We start from the raw sequence: 22,638 nt of genomic DNA on the forward strand, positions 1-22,638 counted from the left end.
AAATAATTTAGTAATATACATATAGATATTTTTTTTGTTATACTTGCCCTTGCCTTTTAGCATGCATGCTGAAGGCTCTTATGGGTAAGCAGATATAATAATAATTATCTCGAATATGATATTTAGGTGTCACGAATTTATTATTTATATATATATATATATTATAAGTTAATATTAATCACACTTTATTATTATTTTGTGGTAATTATATTAAAATAAATAGTAAATTACTAAATAACCTCCTTGTATGTAATATTTTGACCCAAATGACCTCCTATAAATTTTGTCAGCACTAAAGTTTTCACTCAAATAAGCTCTCGATCCATGCATTAATGGTGTCCAATTTTAATAACAAATGCATACAAGTACAAATATTCTCAGTGCAAAATGACATTGAATTGGCATACTGATCATAATACTAATTATGAATACATTAATAGAAGCGAATATATTATACCCGTGTTCTTAAAATAAAAATTAAGATATTTTTAATTATTAAATTTTGTTTTTTGTTTTTAAATATTTAATTTTATATCTCTATATACAAGATATATTTGTATTTAAAATTATCAATGAAATCTAAATTTATAGTTATAATAACTTTCATTTACATATTTAAATCAAATTTATACAAATATAAAGTTAAATTTAAATTTAAATTTAAATCAAAACAAGTTTTTATAGCTAACGAAATTTGAATATCTTGATTAAAATTATGATTATTTCTTCAAGTCAAATTTCATTCAAAAGACAAAATTATACCCAAAATTCTAAATAAACATTTATAAATCAATCTTTATAAATGTTGTTATATAAAAATTTTGTCGTACAAAAAAGTGTCACGTTTAGAAAAAAATAATGACTGTTGCTCGCAAATAAGTATATTATCTTAATTACAATCATTACATGATATTAGAAAACCATTTGTATACTATCAAAATTATTGAATTTATAGAAATTATTTGGCCAATACCCATGTCAATGGGTTAAATTATATAGACAACACAATCACGTATTTAGAATTTTATTAAATCTAAATAAATTATCATTTTATTAAAAATTTATGATAGAAAAACGTATTATTAAAATATTTTATACACCATAATTCTTAGTACTCGTATCGATCTCTACAAATAAATTTAAAATTTAAACTTTTTATCCAATTGGATGTACACGAAAAATTTTTATGTGCTTAAAATTTTGACTTTCTTATAAAAAAAAAAAAAAAAAAACCTCACTTAATCAAATTGGTTTGTTGGACCAAAATAGTTGTGAAAGAGAAGTGAGTAGGGGACCCCTAATTTCATACTGCTTTTACTCTACGGGGGCATCAATACACAAAGCTGCCATGCACCTCTCAATTGTGTCCCACCATAAATGTCTCTCCAACCCAATCAAAAAGCTAATAAAAATTTTTATTTTTTAATATATTTTTCATGAAATACACAAATATTTTTAAATTATAATTTCTTAACTATATATATACACATATGTATTTTAAAATTTTAGGTGTGAAAACATTTTTATATTTTAAACTATTTACAATATCTTAAAATATATATGTTCTCTTATTTTTATTCAAAAAAAATTAATTTATTATTTTTTTCCCCAAAAAAACTATTACCAAGTAAAAATTTTCAAAAAATTTATTTTAATAAAATATTTTTATACTATTATAATTATAATAGTAATAAATTGTACTCGTGGTATTATTAAAAAGAAAATTATAATGGGCTTGCATGCGGTGCATTTGCTTTGCTGCCTTTCTAGGCCCGCGACCCGTCTCAAAACAGAACGTCGTCGTTTAACTATCAGTCTCTGCCTTTAAAGCCCGGGATTTAAAACCCCAAATTCAAGCGCATTCCCTTCTCGGCGGCACAAGTTTTTGGGTTTCTTTCTTCTCGGTATCCGAACGCGGCAGCAACGATGGGGAAGAAGAAGAGAGCTGAGGGAGGCGAGAAGTCCGAGCACTCTTCGTCAACTGTGTTCGTCAGTAACCTCCCGTATTCTTTCACCAACTCTCAGGTACTTTCCTCCCGCTTTTTCTCTTCCATGTGTTTGGTTATTGGGAAAACTGGAGTAGGGGGTAGGTGAAGAAAGAAGAAGTAAAATTTAAAGGAAAAGGAATAAGAGGTTATGAGATATCGTGCTTTATTATTTTTTTGAATTGTAATTGTCGATTCCAGCTTAGTTGAATAAGCTTCTGACATCGAGCTTAATTGATGCTCGTATTCAGTTTTGGTTGTGAATTACGGAGAGGTCTCAGTGCTAGTTCTTTTTATGTTAAAAAACTTAATAGAGTCTTCAGTTCTGGGTCTGTTTGTTTATATTTTGCTGCGAGATGGAGTAACGTGCATTTTTCTCTCCGTTTTTTACTTATGCATCAGCTCGAAGAAACATTCAGTGATGTAGGTCCAATCAGGCGTTGTTTTATGGTTACGCAAAAAGGCAAGTAAATTTCATTTTTGTTAGGTCTGTTCGTTTACCTGAATTGAGGGTGCCAATGCTCTTATAATTGCTGTCTAAAGCTTCCATGGCTTTCTTTTTGGAAATAAGCACAGAATGTTTCAACTGAAGTAGTTTTTTAATGGATAACATGGTATTATTTCTGAGCAAATGCAAATTTTAGTGTCCTTAATGTCAGTTGTTATGGATCGGTTTTCAGTTATGTCTACCGCTGACACTCTTTAGAAAACTGTGCGAAAAGTAATTTAACAGTTTGTTTGTCTTGCACGTTCGTTTTATTGGATGCTTGGATTGTGTTTTTTATATACTTATAACATCTGTCTAGCTATTCATTGGTGTTTTTGAATTGAAGAGGACTTCTGTAAGTGGATCAACTAGGTTGAGAAAAAGTTTGAATATAGGAATGTTTTTTTTCCCAGTTAATTATTAGATTTCTCACTCAATAGGCTCTCGCTCCTTTCTTCTTAACTGATTGTTGATTTGGCTAAAGAAATATTTACACTCTAGATGCCATAAAGAAGCCTATATATTCCATTATTTAATGTTTGTTGTTTTAATCATGTCCATCTAATCATCTTTTAAATTAAGTTGCTTTGCATTTGGTTGATGAGCTTAGTTACTATAGGTAACTGTTTTATTTTAACCTAAAATTTCATTTTTCACAGGTTAGCAGTACTTTTTAGTCATTTTTTCATGAGAAGCTAATCTTTTTGTTTTTTTTTTCCCTCTTTTGCTTTTTGCAGGATCAACAGAACACCGTGGCATTGCTTTTGTTCAGTTGTAAGTTAGATGTGCCCTTATTAAGTTTGATTTTTTCCCCAAAGGAGTCTTCATTGTCTAAATGTTTATTCTAAATCTTTAATGGTCAACGTAGTAATTTACAGGATTTTTTTTATAATTTATATTTTGTTACTACATATATACAAAGTTCACACATGACCTGCATATACCCACATGTAGATATTTTGCATGCCATGCGTATGCAATTTATTTTAGGTTTTGATAATTCTTTACCTGATTGAAAGTATTGAGTGTTGATGTTATATTGCTTCTGTTAATGAGTTATATAAACATCCAAATTTTCACGAAAGAACAAAAAAAATATCCACATCTTAGTCCAGTAGTTTTTGTGTTTCCTTAAATCTTTTTGGAAAACAATCTTGTCCATAATTTTTACTGTTTCTGGAACTAAAGCTTCTATATCTGGATGTAGGCGTCCTGAAACATATGTGGTTTTCATGCTATTTAAAATAAGGGTGATCGTTATCTTGATTAACCTAATGGTCTCAGTCATGTTCTTCATGGTAGGTCTATGTTATTCATTCTTATGGAAATATAGAAAAAGTAAAAAACTGGAACAGATAGTTTCAGACAATAATTTAATGGTACTTTAGTTAGCCACAAGTCTTAAGGGTGGTTGCTTTCAATCAGAAGGTTTGGTTCCACGTAATTAGGGATAGCCAGTCAGTAAGCTGTTTATGATTACCTAGTTTTTCATCAGGTGGCAATGTGCAAGGTAATCTATACTTCTATTTTATCTCTTAATAATGTATTCTACATCCATTTACAGTGCTGTTACGGATGATGCCAACCGTGCTATTGAGCTGAAGAATGGTTCATCTGTGGGAGGTCGTAAAATTGGAGTTAAACATGCCATGCATCGTGCTCCACTGGAGCAACGCCGGTCCAAAGCAAGTCAAGGTTGATATCCATTTTAGTTTTCCAACATTTTTGCACGGCAAGTTTGGGAACTAGCTATTTAATCTTTTTACAACATCCATCTATGAGCAAATTCCTTATTTGCAAAATATTTCTTTGGATCTAGGCATCAATTCAGATGATAGACCAAAGACAACAAACCAGAAGGATGGATTTGTCTCTGGTTCAGGAGAACAAGGTACAGAACTGGATATCAGATCTTAATAAAATTAGCAGGGGTCTTTTTTCGCATTTCTTATTCATTCTTTCTTATCTTCAGTTGGTAGTCCAAACAAAAATTCTGCCAAACCTGTTGAACGCAGAAAGCCGGCAAAAGTTTGCATTGATCTAGCTGATAAAGAGACTTGCTCTGGAAAGCAGAGGTACTGAATTTCTTGATGAGCTCGCGGATATTTCTTTTGAACGTTTAAATGAGTAAAATTGTTATGCTCTATGTGTTATTTTCTTTCTGCTGCGTTGTAATTGTTGAGTTTCTTTTCCAATTAAACATGAGCATGAGCATATTACAACTAATTTCATTATCCCAAGGAAGGAAATATTGAAATGGTTTAGCTAACAATTTAACCCAGAACCTGTCGCTCCTGTTATAAAATAGTGTGAACTTTTTTTTTTCTTATTATAATCAGGTCCCATATTTAACAAATATGTTTCAATCAAATATTATAGGGACTGAATTAGGTACTAATTCATTATTTTGACTTGAAATATTTATGTTACTTTGGTTGTCTATTATAGCCATAAAAAGAAAAATTTGAACTAATTTGTAAGAGTTACATTTTTAGGATTAATAAGATGTTTCATATTGCTGAAACAAATATATTCCTGAGTAACTAAAAGCACCTATAATTTAGAAAAATAAGCATTTACGTGGTTGGATAAAATTACTTATTGTAAAACAAGTATTTCTTGTATGGTTTTAATAAAAGATAAATATTTAAGGGTAAATAAGTAATTAAGCATGTTAAGAACTAAGCATTTAGTCAAACATGCAAAAAAAGTTTGAAAAAGTTAGGGGATCAGTGCTAATATTTTTATTGCTTAAAGCTGCTTATTGGCATATAATAAAAATTTAGCACCTTTTCTGCAATGTTACCAAGTGACTAGATCAGAACAAAGTATTTAAACTACTTATAATTAGCAAATAAGCAATCCAAAACATTTTCTAAATCCAATTTTATTTTCCTCGATGATGGCTGGAATAAGCTTTGTCTATTTTCAAATTAATGGTCGTAGCAGTTATTGGTGCGACACATGGTTAGATTTTAGTTGGTTAAGTTTGTTTGAACATTTGGTTAATTTGATTACCTTCAGTTCACTTGTTTCATGACATAATGATGTCGATGTAGTTGGGGCATATTAAAATAGGCAATACAACCAGATCGTTTGCCAAACATGAAGTAGGATTTGCAACCATGGAATTTGTTATTTGCGCAACTGTGTGCAGATACTGCATATACAGTTGGAAGTATTAGCATTCCACCCCTTATGCAAATTTTGGTTGATAATCACATATAGTCTTTATAGGTGCTAGAAGCATGGTTTTCTAGTACAATTTCTATTCTTGCATTGTGTTTACATTGTTCCATTTGTTGAAAGACTAACATTATTTTTCTTTTACATTTTAATGCAATGAAGGGTTGCTAGGACTGTAGTATTTGGTGGACTTCTTAATGCTGATGTTGCAGAAGATGTTCATCATTGTGCTGGGGAAGTTGGTACTGTATGTTCTGTTACATATCCTCTTCCAAAAGAAGAGCTCAAGCAACATGGTAAGGAAATTTTTAACTAGTAAAAAATGGGTGGTTAGGGGGAAGAGGGGGAGGGGTATTGGTAGTTTTTTTTGAAACATGTGGCAAATGGTTGTGCAATTTGAATATTAAATAAAAGCATGATATTTTTCAGGGCTTGCACAAGATGGATGCAAACTAGATGCATCAGCTGTGCTGTTTACAAGTGTTAAAGCAGCACGTGCTGCTGTTGCAACGTTACATCAAAAGGAGATAAAGGGAACTATTGTTTGGGCACGCCAGCTGGGTGGAGAGGTAAAATAGTGAAGTTTTCACTGTTATATTGTTTTTGTTCATTGGAAATCAGCTGGCAGTTATATTTATAACGTTTGGTTTATATTAATATACTACTCAGTAAAGATAATTGGTCTCCTTCATGGACACTTTTTTAAGCTATTGTATTTGTTATCCAGGGCTCCAAGACTCAGAAGTGGAAACTTATCATTAGAAATCTTCCTTTCAAGGTTGTTCACTGCCAAAGATTTTGTTCAGTTTTCATATTCTGTGGGGTTTGTTCTCTAAACTAGTCTACTTATGCAGGCTAAAGCAAGTGAGATAAAAGAGATGTTTTCATCAGCAGGATTTGTCTGGGATGTTTTTATTCCACATAATTCTGAAACTGGGTAAATTCTCATTATCCAGGATTGTCCTTATTTGTCACATAATTAAACACTTAATATATCGATTATGCAAATAAGGTAGACTTTCGCTATGTTATTCTCTTTCTAACTTCACTTTTCATTTGTCCAGATTATCTAAGGGTTTTGCATTTATCAAATTCACGTGTAAGCAGGATGCAGAAAGTGTATGCCCTTCTAGAAGACATGCTTTTTACTTGGTTAATGAAATTTAACATTTTGTAGGCCAGTTTTTTTATTTGTTCTTTTCCTTGTTTTAAAATTTCAGGCAATTCAAAAGTTCAATGGCCAAATGTTTGGGAAAAGGCCCATAGCTGTTGATTGGGCTGTTCCTAAGAAACTATATGGTGTTGGCTCTGGTGCTGTTGTTTCAGCAGATGGTAATTTAAACCCTTTACTGAACTTCTCCTCTCAAGGATTCTCATTAGCTCTTAGGTTACACCCAAATCTGTCATATTGAATGAAGCTGAATGAAGTTTTCATCAACTTTTCGATAAATTGCTGACAGAGAAACGGAATATCATGTTATGTTTATAATTAGAAATTCATAATGGTAAGATATGATTATGTGGGTATCCCACTAGCTGGAGCTTCAGTAGTACGCAATTGGGAATTGAAACTGTAAGAGCATTGGTGAGAAACACATGTCAAAAAATCCTGCTGTACTGACTAGTTTTGTGCAGTAAAAGAATTTTGATGAGGAGAATTTACTTCTGTTCTACTTAGCATAAGTTTGTGAAGGTATTAGTCTCTGCTTCTGTGTTGCCAGTTTCATAATTCATGTAACTATTTATGGTGATGCAAATCTAACATAGAAAGAAATATCCTGTGGTTGAATTGTATCCTCTATTTGCCTGAGAAAGAAGGGTCTAAAATTTGATTTTATTTCCTTTCATATATATAGATGCATGTGTCTGTGAGTGTGCATTAATCTGATTTTATACATTAGCATAATTGGATATACACAGTAATTTGATGTTTCAAGTTGAAAGATTGATTTGGTTTTTATTCTCATCCATAATAGTTTTATCCCTTTCTGTCTTTGTCAGTGTGCTCATTTTTGGCCTGTGAATCTTTTTAGCCCTTGTCTCTTTGTTTGTTTGCATCATTTTTATTTTTCAATTTGTAGCTAATATAAACAGTGGTTTTACAGGACAGCAGAATGAAAGCGACAGTGAAAGTGATAGTAGCAGTGTTGATTTGGAGGGTGATATGGGGAATGTCCATGCAAATTCTGAACAACCACATGGGGAAGATGGTGCTCTAGATGACTTGGACACATTAGGTAAAGATGGCGTTGCTGCTGAAGTTGATTTTGAAGAGGAAGCAAACATTGCGAGAAAAGTTCTTAAGAATTTGATGGCATCCTCTTCTAAGGGTTCTGCCCCTTCCTGCAATGAAGACTCAATTCCTTCTGAGAAGATCAAGGAGTCAAATAAAGATGAAACCAGTAACATGCAAGATAAGGTATCGCCTGAGTTGAATAAGGATTTGGATGCAACTAAAGCTGGAAACACCAAAAAAACAAATCAGGCAAATCTCAAAGAGACAGAAGGCGATGATGAGTTGCAGAGAACAATTTTCATAAGCAATCTTCCATTTGATATTACCAATGAAGAAGTGAAAGAGCGGTTTTCTGGATTTGGACAAGTGCAATCCTTTGTTCCAGTTCTTCATGCTGTCACCAAGTATGAATTTATATTTAATTTGACATGCTTCTATAAATGCTTCTAGTCAAGTTTCATAAATAATATATCCTTTTTGCTTGTGGCAGACGACCAAGAGGCACTGGTTTTCTCAAGTTTAAGACAATTGATGCAGCTGCCACTGCTGTCTCGGCTGCAAATACTGCATTGGCCACAGGAATAGTTTTGAAAGGGAGGCAACTTACTGTTTTGAAAGCTTTGGATAAGAAATCTGCTCATGATAAGGAATTGGAGAAGACCAAGGTTGAGGAGCATGACCATCGCAATCTCTATCTTTCGAAGGTTAATTTCCTTAGCTCCCTAAAATTTTCCTGCCAAATTCAGTTTTGCAATATGGTTTCAAGACTATTTTGAAATGCAGGAAGGTGTTATTCTTGAGGGGACTCCAGCTGCTCAAGGCGTTTCTACAGAGGATATGGAGAAACGTAAGATGTGAGTTCTCTTAGTTTATCTATTATTTAAGTCAGTGGTGTGTGATGTTCCGAAGAAAGTTGGTGATGCTGGTTGAGAAGCAATTCTCCTCTGTGGCATATGCATAGGGCATAGGTACACTTATGCTGCATAGTCCTCTACTAGTTCTGAAGGTGGGCCATTGTTAATTTTAAGTGATAGTATAAAGAATGCAGGATAGTGTTAACCTTGAAGTGGTGTTAGGTTTTTTTTTTTCTTTGAAAGTGAAGCTTGATTTTTTGTTGAAGGAAATAGTCTTAGTTTTCCATATGCTCAATGTGGCTGTTTAGTTTTCCTATTTCTTGAACTGGAAAGGAAGGGGTGGTTTGCTTGTATAATTATTGAAGATTTTGAGAGTAGGAAAAACTCATTTTTTCTTCTTATTACATCAATTATTAATGCCTCATTTTATAAGCAAAACAGAAGGGAAAATATCTGCAGAAATAACAACTTTCCCTAGCAAATGACAGCTAGTATTCTGTTACGGTGCCTGATTGTCTAACAAAAATAAGAAAATAGAAAGCAGTTACAGTAAATATAATTTATTTCTAATATTTCTATACTCCCCCTCAATATAAGTTACGTAAATGTTGAGTAAGGCTAGATTGGATATCAATTCGTTGAAGGATCCTTTGGGAAGTGCCTTTGTTAAAATATTTGCAGTTTGCTGATTAGTAGGAACATGGAGTATTGTAATGGTTTGATTTTCAATCTTCTCTTCGATGAAGTGCCTATCTATCTCCACGTGTTTAGTTCGATCATGATGTACAGGATTTTTAGTTATGTTAATTGTTGATTGATTGTCGCATCTTACTTTTATGGGAGTAGTAACCGAGAATTTGATTTCCATTAGAATTCTTTTTAACCAAACTCCCTCACATATTCCATGAGCAAGTGACCGAAGTTCAGTTTTTGCACTACTTTGTGATACAACAGATTGTTTCTTGTTCCGCCAAGTGACTAAGTTTCCCCAAACATAAGTACAGTACCCAGATATAGATCTTCTGTCAGTTACAAAACCCGCTCAATCTGCATCTGTGTAGATTTCAATATTCCTGTTCATTGTTTTCTGAAAAAATAGTCTTTGTCTTGGAGTCTTCTTAAGGTATCTTAGGATTCGATATACTATATTCATATGATCATGAATAGGTTGGTTCATGAATTGACTTGCAGTACTTACAGAAAAACTGATGTCAGGTCTAGTATGAACGAGATAAATAAGTTTGACCACAAGTTTCTGATATCTTTCTTTATAAATTGGCTAGCCATTGGTTTTAAATCCAACTTTTGTAGTCGTTTCCATAGGTGTTTCTGCTGGTTTACACTCAAGCCTCCCTGTTTCTTTCAGCAGGTCAAGAACATATTTCCGTTGTGACACATATATTCCATTTTTAGAACGAGCAAATTTCATATCCAGAAAATATCTGAGTGCTTCAAGATCTTTTATCTCAAATTCCGTGGCAAGAAAAGTTTTGAGTTTATGAATTTCTTCTATATTATCACTTGTTAAAATAATATCATCAGTATAAACAATTAGGATCGCTTTCTTACTAGAGGCACTGTTCTTGACAAACAAAGTATGATCAAACTGACACTGCTCATAGCACATATGTTTGACTGCTTTGATGAATCTGTTAAACCAAACTCTCGGAAATTGTTTCATATGTGGTCTCAAGGCCCGAAGGGACTTCTATATATACCTATTCTTCTAAATCACTATTGAGAAATGCATTCTTTACATTAAGTTGACGGAGAGGCCAATCAAGATTAGAAGCAAGAGAGAGTAATATCTGGATAGTGTTGTGTTTAACCATTGGGGCGAATGTCTCCTGATAGTCTATCCCGTAGGACTGAATGAAGCCTTTAGCCACTAGACGAGCTTTGTACCGATTCATACTTAAATCAGGATTGTGTTTTGTAGTGAATACCTATTTGCACCCCACTTTATGTTTTGCAGGTGGAAGTTCTGTCAGTTCCCAAGTGTTGTTCTTTTCTAGAGCCCTGATCTCTTCTTGAATAACACCTCTCTACTCTGGTAGTGCAAGGGTGTAACACCCCGTTTTTTTTTTTTCTAACGGTATAAGATAAAGCACTCATACGACTCAACATACAAGTCCCATATCATTCCAACCATGCGTAAGAGAAACTTGTCCACATTCATTGCTCCAAATCAATTGCACATACATATCCACCTCTACAACACATAGTAACACATTATTAAACATTTCTAGAAGTTCAATACCCATACCAAAACACCCTTTCAAAACAACTTTAAATCACAAACAAAACTTGTGCCCTATGGCACTACCGACGGGGCTCCGTTACCAGCCGCTCGGATCCCGACTCCGTTCTTACTCCACCTGTGAATGATGAGAAGTGAGTTCACATAACTCAATACGATAAAAAAACCAAGTTGTAAGTGCAGTATGCAGTGACAAGAATTTCCAGAAATGTCTATATGCATTTATTCTACCCAACCCCAAAACAACTCATAACCCCCCCCCCCTCCCTACTCTAATCGTCAAGGTCCTATTCCAAGGAAACGGTACGGCAAAGCAACCACACCCACCCAACAACCATCCATTAACTCACGTCACCAACATCGGCGACTCATACTCTCTCCCTCATCTTCCGACCTCATGAGGCCACACACACACACAAGCACCTTCATTCCACATCACCAATATCGGCGACTCATATCCACTCCTACACCTCTCGACCTAAATAGGCCACACACACACACAAATACCATCATCTCGCGTCACCAACATCGGCGACTCATACTCACTCCTCCAACTCTCGACCTAGAAAGGCCACACACACACACAAACACCATCATCTCGCGTCACCAACATCGACGACTCATACTCACTCCTCCAACTCTCGACCTAGAAAGGCCACACACACACACAAACACCATCATCTCGCGTCACCAACATCGGTGACTCATACTCACTCCTCCAACTCTCGACCTCGTGGGCCACGCACACACACAAGCGTTTCCACCTCCTGTCACCAACACCCGTGACTCATACACTCTCCTACGATTTTCTGCGTACCCCTTCTGTCTACTCTGGGCAGCTTGTAGATTCTGTCGTATCATCCGCACCTTAGCCGTGGTTTCCTCTACCATCTCCGGCCCCAACAACTGTCTTTCCCCCACCTCACTCCAACACACCGGCGACCTACAAGGTCGACCATACAGAGCTTCATAAGGAGTCATGCCGATGCTGGTGTGATAACTATTATTGTATGTAAATTCTATTAAGGGTAGTATGTCTTCCCAATCTCCTCCCGTGTCGATAACACAGGCTCTTAACATATCCTCCAACACTTGTATCGTCCTCTCCGTTTATCCGTCCGTTTGTGGGTGAAAAGCTGTGCTAAAGCTCAATTTAGTACCTAAAGCCTGTTGCAACCCTCTCCAAAATTTGGAAGTAAATCGGGAATCCCGGTCGGAGACAATTGTCACAGGAATGCCGTGTAATCTCACTACCTCTCTGATATACAGTCTCGCTAATCGTTCCACTGGATCGGTCACTTTCATTGCCAAGAAATGGGAAGATTTAATTAGACGATCAACCACCACCCAAATACTATCATGTTTCTTACGGTTACCTGGCAACCCGGTCACAAAATCCATAGAGACATGTTCCCACTTCCACTCGGGTATAGGTAGAGGTTGTAACAAACCCCTAGCCCGCTGGTGTTCCGCCTTGACTTGTTGGCATATCAGTCACTTTGACACATACTCGGCCACATCCCTCTTCATGCCCCTCCACCAGAAGCTCTTCTGCAAATTTTTGTACATCTTAGTACTTCCCGGATGTATAGCAAGTTTGGTGTCATGAGCCTCACTGAGTATCTCTTCTTGGAGTGTACGATCATTGGGAACGCACATTCTGGTTTGAAATCTGAGTATCCCATCGTTCCCCACCCCAAAATCTCCCACTGTACCCTGTTCCACTCCCTCCCGGATCCTCTGTATTTCAGTGTCCCCCAATTGTCCCTCTCTTATTTTCTGAACCAACGTAGGTTGTGCCCTCAAACTAGCCACATATCTGCCATTGTCCCCCTCTTGAATATCTAATCGTTGCATGGCTTCCCGTACACACCACTCAGACACCATCAAATGAGATAATACCCCAGTACTCTTACAACTGAGTGCATCTGCCACGACGTTTTCCCTTCCCGGGTGGTACTTAATTCTGCAGTCAAAATCCTTCAACAGATCCATCCATCTCCTCTGTCGCATATTCAATTCCCGTTGTGTGAACAAGTACTGTAAACTTTTGTGATCTGTGTAAATTTCAAATGTTTCCCCGTATAAGTAATGTCGCCACAGTTTTAACGCATAGACCACTGCAGCTAGTTCCAAATCGTGTGTCGGATAGTTCTTTTCGTGTGTCCTCAATTGTCGCGATCCATATGCTATAACCTTCCCTTGTTGCATTAATACACAGCCTAACCCAACATGAGAGGCATCGCTATATACTGCAAAATTACTCTCTCCCGATGGGATGACCAATATTGGCGTAGTAGTTAGTCTATGTTTCAATTCCTGAAAGCTACTCTCACACTTTTCATCCCATTCGAACTTCACATTCTTCTTTGTCAGCTTGGTAAGAGGTGCTGCAATACTAGAAAACCCCCGCACAAACCGACGGTAATATCCTGCTAAACCCAGAAAACTCCTGATCTCTGTGACAGTCTTTGGTCTTTCCCACTTTACCACTGCTTCTATTTTCATTGGGTCTACTGATACCCCATCTTTCGACACAATATGTCCCAAGAAGGTAATTTGATCCAACCAGAACTCGCACTTACTAAGTTTTGCATACAGTTTAGCTTTTCGAAGCATCCCCAGCACCGTAGTCAGATGTTCTGTATGTTCTCCCAAATCTCTTGAGTAAATTAATATGTCATCTATGAAGACAATGACGTAGCGATCCAGCAGGTGTCGAAACACCCGATTCATCAAATCCATAAACACTGCAGGAGCATTCGTTAGTCCAAAAGGCATCACTAAAAATTCATAGTGGCCATACCTGGTGCGGAATGCTGTCTTGGCAATGTCTTCGGCTCTTACCCGTAGTTGATGATACCCCGAACGCAGATCTATTTTTGAAAACACTTGTGCCCCTTACAATTGATCGAATAAATCGTCGATCCTAGGTAATGGATACTTATTCTTTATTGTCACCTGATTCAGGTCTCTATAATCAATACACATTCGCATAGATCCATCATTCTTCTTAACAAACAATACTGGGGCTCCCCACGGTGATACGCTCGGCCTTATAAATTTCTTATCCAATAACTCTTGTAACTGTCTACTCAACTCCATTAATTCTGATCTCGCCATCCTGTATGGAACTTTGGAGATTGGTTGGGTGCCGGGCTGGAGTTCGATGGCGAATTCGACCTCTCTATTGGGTGGTAATCCCGGAAGGTCGTCTGGGAAAACGTCTGGAAAATCTCTTACCACTGGTATCTCTCGGAGTGCAGGTCTCTTATCCTCGTTACCTATCAAAACGTAGACAAAATTGTAATCCATATACATATTCCCGCTAGCATATTTTAATATAACACTCATTCATTCATTGAGATTTTTCTTTCCATACAGAAAAAGGTTCTTCGTTAGGCATCTTAAACACTACCCTCTTATGGAAACAGTCTACATGGGCATGTTGGACCGCAAGCCAATCCATTCCCAGTATTACATCAAAATCCTTAATGTCTAACAAAATCAGATCTACTTTTAACTTCCTCCCCTCTACATCTATCCCACAGGAATTAAACATCACATCCGTACATAAAGGGCCATTAGTTGGCGTAGAAATGACTAACACTCGATCTAACACCCGAGGTTCTATACCTATCCTAGATGCAAACATAGGCGATACAAATGAATGTGTGGCACCAGGGTCATTTAGTACTTTAGCAGGAATATCTGAAATGTAAAGTATACCTTGTATTATTTCGGAAGTGGCGGCCGCCTCTGGCGCTGTGATGGCAAACACCCGTCCTTGAACCCACGGTTTACCCGGTTCCTTCGGCAACGGGCAATCACGCACAAAATGTTGAGTGTTTCCGCACCGATAACAGCCCCGACCGCCGCTCATACATGGTCGATCCCCATGATTTCTACCACATTGGGTGCAATTTGGTTTACTCCGGGATATCTGATGACTTGGGGCAAAATCCGGTGCCATCCTCTGCCTTTTCTCTGTTTGGCCAGAGGGGGGTGGTAGACGTCTGTAACTGGACTCCCCTTTACTGTTCTCAACTTGTTCTTTATACAGTGCTTCCACTAACTGTGCCTTTTCTAACACCATCTGATATGAGGGTAATGCAAACACAGCCACTTGACGATACAGTTCTGACCGTAATCCTTTTTCGAACCTGCGGGCCTTCTTGGTCTCATTCATCATCACCTCGGGCGTGAACTGCCCCAAATCTATGTACCTCTCAGCATATTCCACCACTGACAATCTTCTTTGTCTCAGTTCGGTAAACTCTGTTTCCTTTCGTTGTCTCAAGAAATCCGGGAAATATTCTGCATTGAAGGCTTCCAGGAATACTTCCCAAGTGACTGGGGGAACTAGAGCGCTCCTTTTTAATTTCCACCAACGCTCGGCGGACCCTCTAAACATGAATGTGGCCAATTGCACCTTCTGTTCCGTGGTCACTGTGATCACTTCGAATAATTTTTCGGTCTCCTTTATCCAGTCTTCCGCCACCAATGGATCAGTATCCCCATTGAAAGCAGGAGGGTTTAATCTTCGATATTTCTCAATATTGCTGGTATCCACCACACCCTGGTGAACCCCCGGTTGTGGGACCGAGGCTGTCGCTGCCCGTAGTTCTCTATCTCTGATCACCGTGGCCAGACTCTCAACTACGGTTAAGGTGCGGATGATACGACAGAATCTACAAGCTGCCCAGAGTAGACAGAAGGGGTATGCAGACAATCGTAGGAGAGTGTATGAGTCACGGGTGTTGGTGACAGGAGGTGGAAACGCTTGTGTGTGTGCGTGGCCCACGAGGTCGAGAGTTGGAGGAGTGAGTATGAGTCACCGATGTTGGTGACGCGAGATGATGGTGTTTGTGTGTGTGTGTGGCCTTTCTAGGTCGAGAGTTGGAGGAGTGAGTATGAGTCGCCGATGTTGGTGACGCGAGATGATGGTGTTTGTGTGTGTGTGTGGCCTATTTAGGTCGAGAGGTGTAGGAGTGGATATGAGTCGCCGATATTGGTGATGTGGAATGAAGGTGCTTGTGTGTGTGTGTGGCCTCATGATGTCGGGAGATGAGGGAGAGAGTATGAGTCGCCGATGTTGGTGACGTGAGTTAATGGATGGTTGTTGGGTGGGTGTGGTTGCTTTGCCGTACCGTTTCCTTGGAATAGGACCTTGACGATTAGTGTAGGGAGGGGGGGGGGTTATGAGTTGTTTTGGGGTTGGGTAGAATAAATGCATATAGACATTTCTGGAAATTCTTGTCACTGCATACTGCACTTACAACTTGGTTTTTTTATCGTATTGAGTTATGTGAACTCACTTCTCATCATTCACAGGTGGAGTAAGAACGGAGTCGGGATCCGAGCGGCTGGTAACGGAGCCCCGTCGGTAGTGCCATAGGGCACAAGTTTTGTTTGTGATTTAAAGTTGTTTTGAAAGGGGGTTTTGGTATGGGTATTGAACTTCTAGAAATGTTTAATAATGTGTTACTATGTGTTGTAGAGGTGGATATGTATGTGCAATTGATTTGGAGCAATGAATGTGGACAAGTTTCTCTTATGCATGGTTGGAATGATATGGGACTTGTATGTTGAGTCGTATGAGTGCTTTATCTTATACCGTTAGAAAAAAAAAAAACGGGGTGTTACAAAGGGCTTCATGAATTGTTTTAGGTTTAGTGGAGCTATTCAAGTTGCTGAATGAAACATAATCCTGCATAGGGTGTTTAGTACAAGATCGAGTTCCTTTCTACAAGTCAATAGGTAATTCAGTATCATGGTCAATAATGGTAACAGTATCAGAAATTGTGCCTGAAAACTCATTACCCGATGTATCTTTACTGCTTAGAACTGGAATAGACTCATGACAATATGTAGTTGGTTCAGAATCTTTATCAACTGGAGTTTTGTTTCTCCTAGTATAGACACGTAACTCTTTGTTGATAGTAGTAGGTGCAGGTTCGGGTTCAGACTCTTTGATATTGGTTTCAAGAAAATTTGATGAGGACTCGGGAATAGTGAGGGGAAGAGAGGTGAGAGGTGGTGTACTTATATCCCATACTTGATATTCCTGATTAATACTGTCTCCCTGAATATCAGTAGTGGGATAGAATGACTGGTTTTCAAAAAAAGTAACATCCATAGTGTTGTAGAAACGATGGGTCCTGGGACAAAAACATTTGTATCTTTTTTGACTTTGTGAATATTCAACAAAAACACATTTAATGGCCATTGGGTCAAGTTTACCCCTGAGGTGAGTATGAACATGGACATAAGCTGAACAACCGAAAACTTTATAAGGAAAGGTATGTAGGATATGAGATTGTGGAAAGACCTTTAAGAGCGTATCATAGGGCGTTCGAAATGTGAGAGTTCGGGAGGACATGCGGTTTATCAAGTATGCAGCAGTGAGAATAGCCTCTCTCCAAAGAAATTTTGGAATCTGGGTAATGAACATGATTGATCAGACTACTTTAAGAATGTGTCTATTTTTTCGTTTGGTTATGCCATTTTGTTGTGGGATATTAACACTGGAATTTTGATGAATAATGCCGTGGTCAGAAAAATATTGGCTCAAAGTGGTTTCAAAGTATTCACACCCATTGTTTGATCTCAATACTTGAATTTTAATGTGAAATTGATTTTGGATCATAGAGTGAAATTTTTGAAAAATTTAGCCAACTTCAGATTTTTTTTTCATGAGAAAGATTCAAGTGATTCTAGTGTGATCATCAACAAAAGATACAAACTATTTTGTCCCGATGATGTTAGTAAACCAAGAGAGACCCCATATATCACTATAAATTAATGAAAAAGGTTTTGTGGGTTTGTAAACTGAATTGAGAAATGAATTTCGAATATGTTTGGACAGTTGACATACTTCGCATTGAAAGGAAATTGGATTTTTATTTCGAAACAAAGTAGGAAATAACTTTTTCAAGTACAAGAAATTAGGATGTCCTAAATGGTAATGCTATAACATGATAGGGCATTCCCTATTTAAATTGTTTACAGATTCAGAATTAGTACATACTGCATGATGAGTTTGTCTACTAAGAGAAGAGTTGTTAGTTTGCAGTAGATAAAGACCCGAATCCATACTAGCATTGCCAATCGTCTTTTCCGAATCCAAGTACTGAAATTCACAAAGTTTAGAGTTAAATGCAGCTACACAATTCAAGTCTTGTGATAGTTTGCTTATTGACAGGAGATTGCAATCCAAATTTAGAATATAGCACAGAATACAAAATTAACTTGGGTGACAGTGCAATTATTCCTGTTTCTTCGACTTGGGAACTGGAGCCATCAACAATTTTAACTGAGAATTTATCTTGCACTTACTGTATTCCTTAAATAGTGAGATATTCCCGGTCATATGGTCGGAAGCACCCAAGTCAATAATCCACATTCTCCTTTTTGAAGAATAAGTTGAGAGACCAGAAAAATTACCTTTGTGAACTGTGAAAGCATTACCGAGAACCATATTGGGAGAAAACATTTTCTGGATAAGGCTGATATGTTCATGACTAAATAGAGGACTTTTGGTAGGAACGACTGCAGCTGATTTCTCCTCAATTGAGACAAAATTGCCCTGATGAGTCTCTTGCTTTGGTGTCTTCTTTTCAGCTAGCTTCTCGTGAACCTTCCAGCATCTTCCACGAACGTGTCCAGGTCTTTTACAGTATTCGCACCATGGCCGTCCCTTCTGCTCAGTCACCTGACTTGTGAGAGCTACACCAGTCTCGGGTGAGAGAGAACTGCTTTCAGCAAGGTTAGGGCTGAGTTGCAATTCACCCATCATCACCTTCTTCCTGCTTTCTTTGCGTTGCACCTCAAAGAACACCTCTCTGATGTTCAGGAGAGGTTTGGTTCTAAGGATGCGTCCTCTTACCTCGTCGAGGTATTTGTTTAGTCCGAAGAGGAATTTGAATATTCGTTTCTGTTCCATGATGCTTAGGAGTCTCCTGGCATCCTCGGGATAACTCCAAGCATGTTCCTCAAAAGCGTCCAGCTGTTGCCATTTTCGGGTAAGAAAATTGTAATATTGAGTTACCATATTTTCTTATTGGCGCAGGTCGTGAAGACTTGCTTTGACTTCGAAGATGCGGAAGTATTGTCACGAGTAGAATAGAACTCACTGGTTGCGATCCAGATATCGTGCGCAGTCTCATAAAGGAGAAAATTTTCTCCAATATCAGTGGTAATTGAGTTCACCAACCAAGACATAACAAGAAGATTGTTCTCTACTTTCTATACCCGAGCATTTGGATCATTCGCGGGAAGTGGTGAGAGCTCTCCAGTGAGGTATTCGTTTCGACCTTTCCCTCGGATGAACATTAATACCGAGGACGACCATTGTAGATAGTTACTGCCATTTAGTCGATGACCAATAACGAAAGAAGGAGCCTGATCAGTGAGAGCATGACTGTCAGGCACCAGAAGATAGGAGCCCGAAAGGACTTTGGGCAGATAAGAAGTCTATTCATCCATTGCCTATTGAATGCAAGAGGGATGCTGAAGAATTTGTATTAGGTATGTTCTGATACTATGGAGATTTTGAGACTAGGAAAACCTCTTTTTTTCTTCTTATTACATCAATGATTAGTGCCTCATTTTATAGACAAAACAGAAGGGAAAATATATGCAGAAAAAACAACTTTCCCTAACAAATGATAGCTAGCATTTTATTACGGTGTTTGCTTGTCTAACAAAAATAAGAAAACAGAAAGCAGTTACAGTAAATATAATTTATTCCTAATATTTCTACAATTATTATAAAGAGAAATGAATTGTAAATTTCGTAGTAAATGAATAATATTAATGAGAATTGCATTGCGGTGATGGGTTAAATCCTTTCTTCTCTTGTGTTGACCTTGTTGTCAGTTCCGGCCATCTTCATGCTAACTTGAGAATGGAGCGTTGGCTGTTTGTTGCTAGCATATTTGGTGCCTTGTAATGGGCGCTTAGATTGAGTGCGATACAAGCTGCAAAGTTTGCTTTATTATTTTTATTGGCTTTCCTATTTGTCTCCAATTTGCCAACTATGCAGAATTTACAGTAATTCAGATATAATTTTTGCTTTCCTCTTTCTTCCTAGCGACCTCTATCTTCCATCTACTTGAAATTCTTTTATCTTCTGTGTCTTGTCTATTTATTTGTTTGTCTGATATTCATTTTGCTTTACTTAGATATTAATTTTCATTTACTCTTTCTTCCTATTGAACTTTGTCTTTCATCATCTCCTTTGAGTTTGAAATCTTTTCTCTTCTGTATCTTTCTATTTTTGTTCTTGTGTTCGATATTTATTTTTCAAGGACACTTTCATGCACCTTTGGCATTATATACCTTGCCGGCTTGTTCGCATTCTGCCAGAAATACCTGTGGCAGCTAAATATTAAGTTCTTCATGATTATGAGGTGGCTGTTCCTTGTTTGTGCTGAATATGGCTGATAAATTTGTACAAGGTTTGCTACCTCCAAAATATAAGCTAAATAACTCATTTTTTTAGATAACAAGTGTAAAATATAGGCTAAATACCTCTTGAGCTTCATTTGGAAAAAAAAGTAATAAGAACCTTATACAGGAGCTCTGGTTTAGACTTGAGATGGTGGTTTGCACTTGTCCCTGTTCTAACACATTCTGCTACAGATTACAGGAAAAGAAGATGAACAAGCTAAAATCTCCAAATTTCCATGTTTCGCGGACTAGACTTGTTATATACAATTTGCCAAAATCAATGACTGAAAAGGAGTTGAAAAAGCTCTGCATAGATGCTGTTACTTCGCGAGCGACCAAGCAGAAACCTGTTGTTCAACAGGTTGTTTTTCTTCTTTTGGTTCATTATTGTGATGGTGTATATATATTGTCTATATGTAATTTCTTGTATTTTGTGGAGTATTCCTTATTGTGATGTTGATCATGCAGATAAAGTTCTTGAAAAGTCTCAAGAAGGGAAAGATAGACACCAAGAACCACTCACGCGGAGTTGCCTTTGTTGAGTTCACGGAGCATCAGCATGCACTTGTTGCCCTGAGGGTTCTTAATAATAATCCTGGTAACTTGCAGCTAAATGTCTAGTTAACAGTAATTTTGTTGAGCTCAGCTATGCAAATTACAGTGACTTCTATCACAAAGTTGTAGTATCTTTGGCTTAGTGAATGTGGCCATGGCAACAATCTTAGGTCACCCAAAAGAATTTCATACATGCCATACACATATATATGTATGCATAATTACGTATCTGTTGGAAGAAAAACAAGAGAAACAGGAAAACTAGACTGCCCGGCTTGCATGGCCGCCCTAATAAAGCTATTGTTCATATACTATATTTGCATTGCTTTCATAATTCATAAAGGAATGTCTGTGTAAATACATTAAGTAATCACTTTTTTGTTCTGATGTCATAGCAACTTTTGAATACTTGTAGAAACTTTTGGACCTCTACATCGTCCTATTGTGGAGTTTGCTCTTGATGATGTTCGGAAATTGAAGATACGGAAAGCTAAGCTACAAGTTCAGCAGCAAGATAGACATGTTGATTTAAAGGATGTGGAGCAAAATGATGAATCATTTATGGAGGATGCCCCCCCAAACAAGAAGTCTAGAAAACAAAAATCCAGAGAAGACAAAGGAGCAGCAAAATGGTCTGAAGAGAAAGGAAAAAAACCTGGAGTTTCTGATAAGGGTGCAGTAGAAGAACCGAAATCTACGAAAAAGCAGAAGCAGAAACTGGAAACTGAGAAGATGAAAGATAGTTCTCCAAAGAGTAACTTAGGGATGTGGAAGAACAAAGTAATAGGATCAAAACAGAGGTTAAAGAACCCTCCAGATGGAAGGAAACTGGATGGTGAAGTTTGGGTCAAACATGAAACAACAAATGATGCCCGCAAATTGCAGCCAAAATTTCCGACGGATGTAAAGTTGCAACCAAGAAAGCGAAAACAGCAAGAGAAGGCAGATGAACAGAAAGGAACGGGAAGCTGGGAAAGAAGAAAAAGGCCCAAAAAGAATAAAGACCCAGTAGGGCAAGATGTTGTGGATAAGCTTGATATGCTGATCGAGCAATACAAAACCAAATTCTCGCAGCAAAATTTGAGCAAATCTAATGGCGAAAGGCAAGGCTCTGGTCAGCTTAGAAAATGGTACCAATCGTAAATCTTGTATTAATCTGGTTTTATCAAATTTTTAACGGCACCCTCCTGTAACAAGACGAGAAGCAGGAAATTTTTTTCGATGATTTTATTAATTTACAGCAAAACATTCAACTTGATGCGATAACTTTCGTCTTTCAATTTTGAACATTAGGAGGAAAATAGTTATCATCTTTTCTTCTTTTCACCACTTTCTTTGTTTTAGGTTAGTTGACTTTCAGTTAAAAAAATAAAAAAAACCATTTAGTTTTATGTGGTTAGTTAGTTGACTTTCAGTTAGAAAGCTCCATGTAACTCATAACAAACCCATTATTTCTAATGTAATTTAACATATGAAAAAGTCAATCTGACAATGGAAGCAGAAGGTTGATTATATTAATCTACTAATCTTAACCCTCACAAAAATAAACTAACAATGTGTTTATTTTATTGAACAAAGTTTGAGGCAGTCCGTCATTTGATTGTTTGTACCATCTTCTGAAA

The 22,638-nt window shown here is 37.2% G+C and overlaps 1 protein-coding gene across 1 annotated transcript; it reads left to right on the forward strand.

The window, feature by feature from the left end:
* The first annotated feature begins 1,845 nt into the window (after positions 1-1,845).
* On the forward strand, positions 1,846-22,274 carry LOC110808185 (RNA-binding (RRM/RBD/RNP motifs) family protein). Its single transcript, XM_022033580.2, has 18 exons — positions 1,846-2,025; positions 2,388-2,448; positions 3,210-3,246; positions 4,037-4,167; positions 4,292-4,363; positions 4,445-4,547; positions 5,821-5,954; positions 6,088-6,227; positions 6,386-6,436; positions 6,513-6,595; positions 6,723-6,777; positions 6,879-6,990; positions 7,764-8,298; positions 8,385-8,598; positions 8,678-8,748; positions 20,654-20,822; positions 20,930-21,059; positions 21,432-22,274. The coding sequence occupies exons 1-18, from the start codon at positions 1,927-1,929 to the stop codon at positions 22,157-22,159; spliced, it is 2,925 nt and encodes a 974-aa protein (XP_021889272.2). The 5' UTR covers positions 1,846-1,926; the 3' UTR covers positions 22,160-22,274.
* The last annotated feature ends 364 nt before the right edge of the window (positions 22,275-22,638 follow it).

Source organism: Carica papaya, chromosome 6 (assembly GCF_054855325.1).
Source record: "Carica papaya isolate Zhongbai chromosome 6, ASM5485532v1, whole genome shotgun sequence".
In the NCBI taxonomy this organism is placed as follows: Eukaryota; Viridiplantae; Streptophyta; class Magnoliopsida; order Brassicales; family Caricaceae; genus Carica; species Carica papaya.

Excerpts from the sequence above, each read along its gene's own strand:
- LOC110808185 (XM_022033580.2), top strand. The coding sequence starts at position 1,927 with ATGGGGAAGAAGAAGAGAGCTGAGGGAGGCGAGAAGTCCGAGCACTCT. Across the intron at positions 4,548-5,820 it reads ACTTGCTCTGGAAAGCAGAG|GGTTGCTAGGACTGTAGTAT; the intron begins GTACTGAATTTC and ends AATGCAATGAAG. Across the intron at positions 6,228-6,385 it reads CACGCCAGCTGGGTGGAGAG|GGCTCCAAGACTCAGAAGTG; the intron begins GTAAAATAGTGA and ends TTTGTTATCCAG.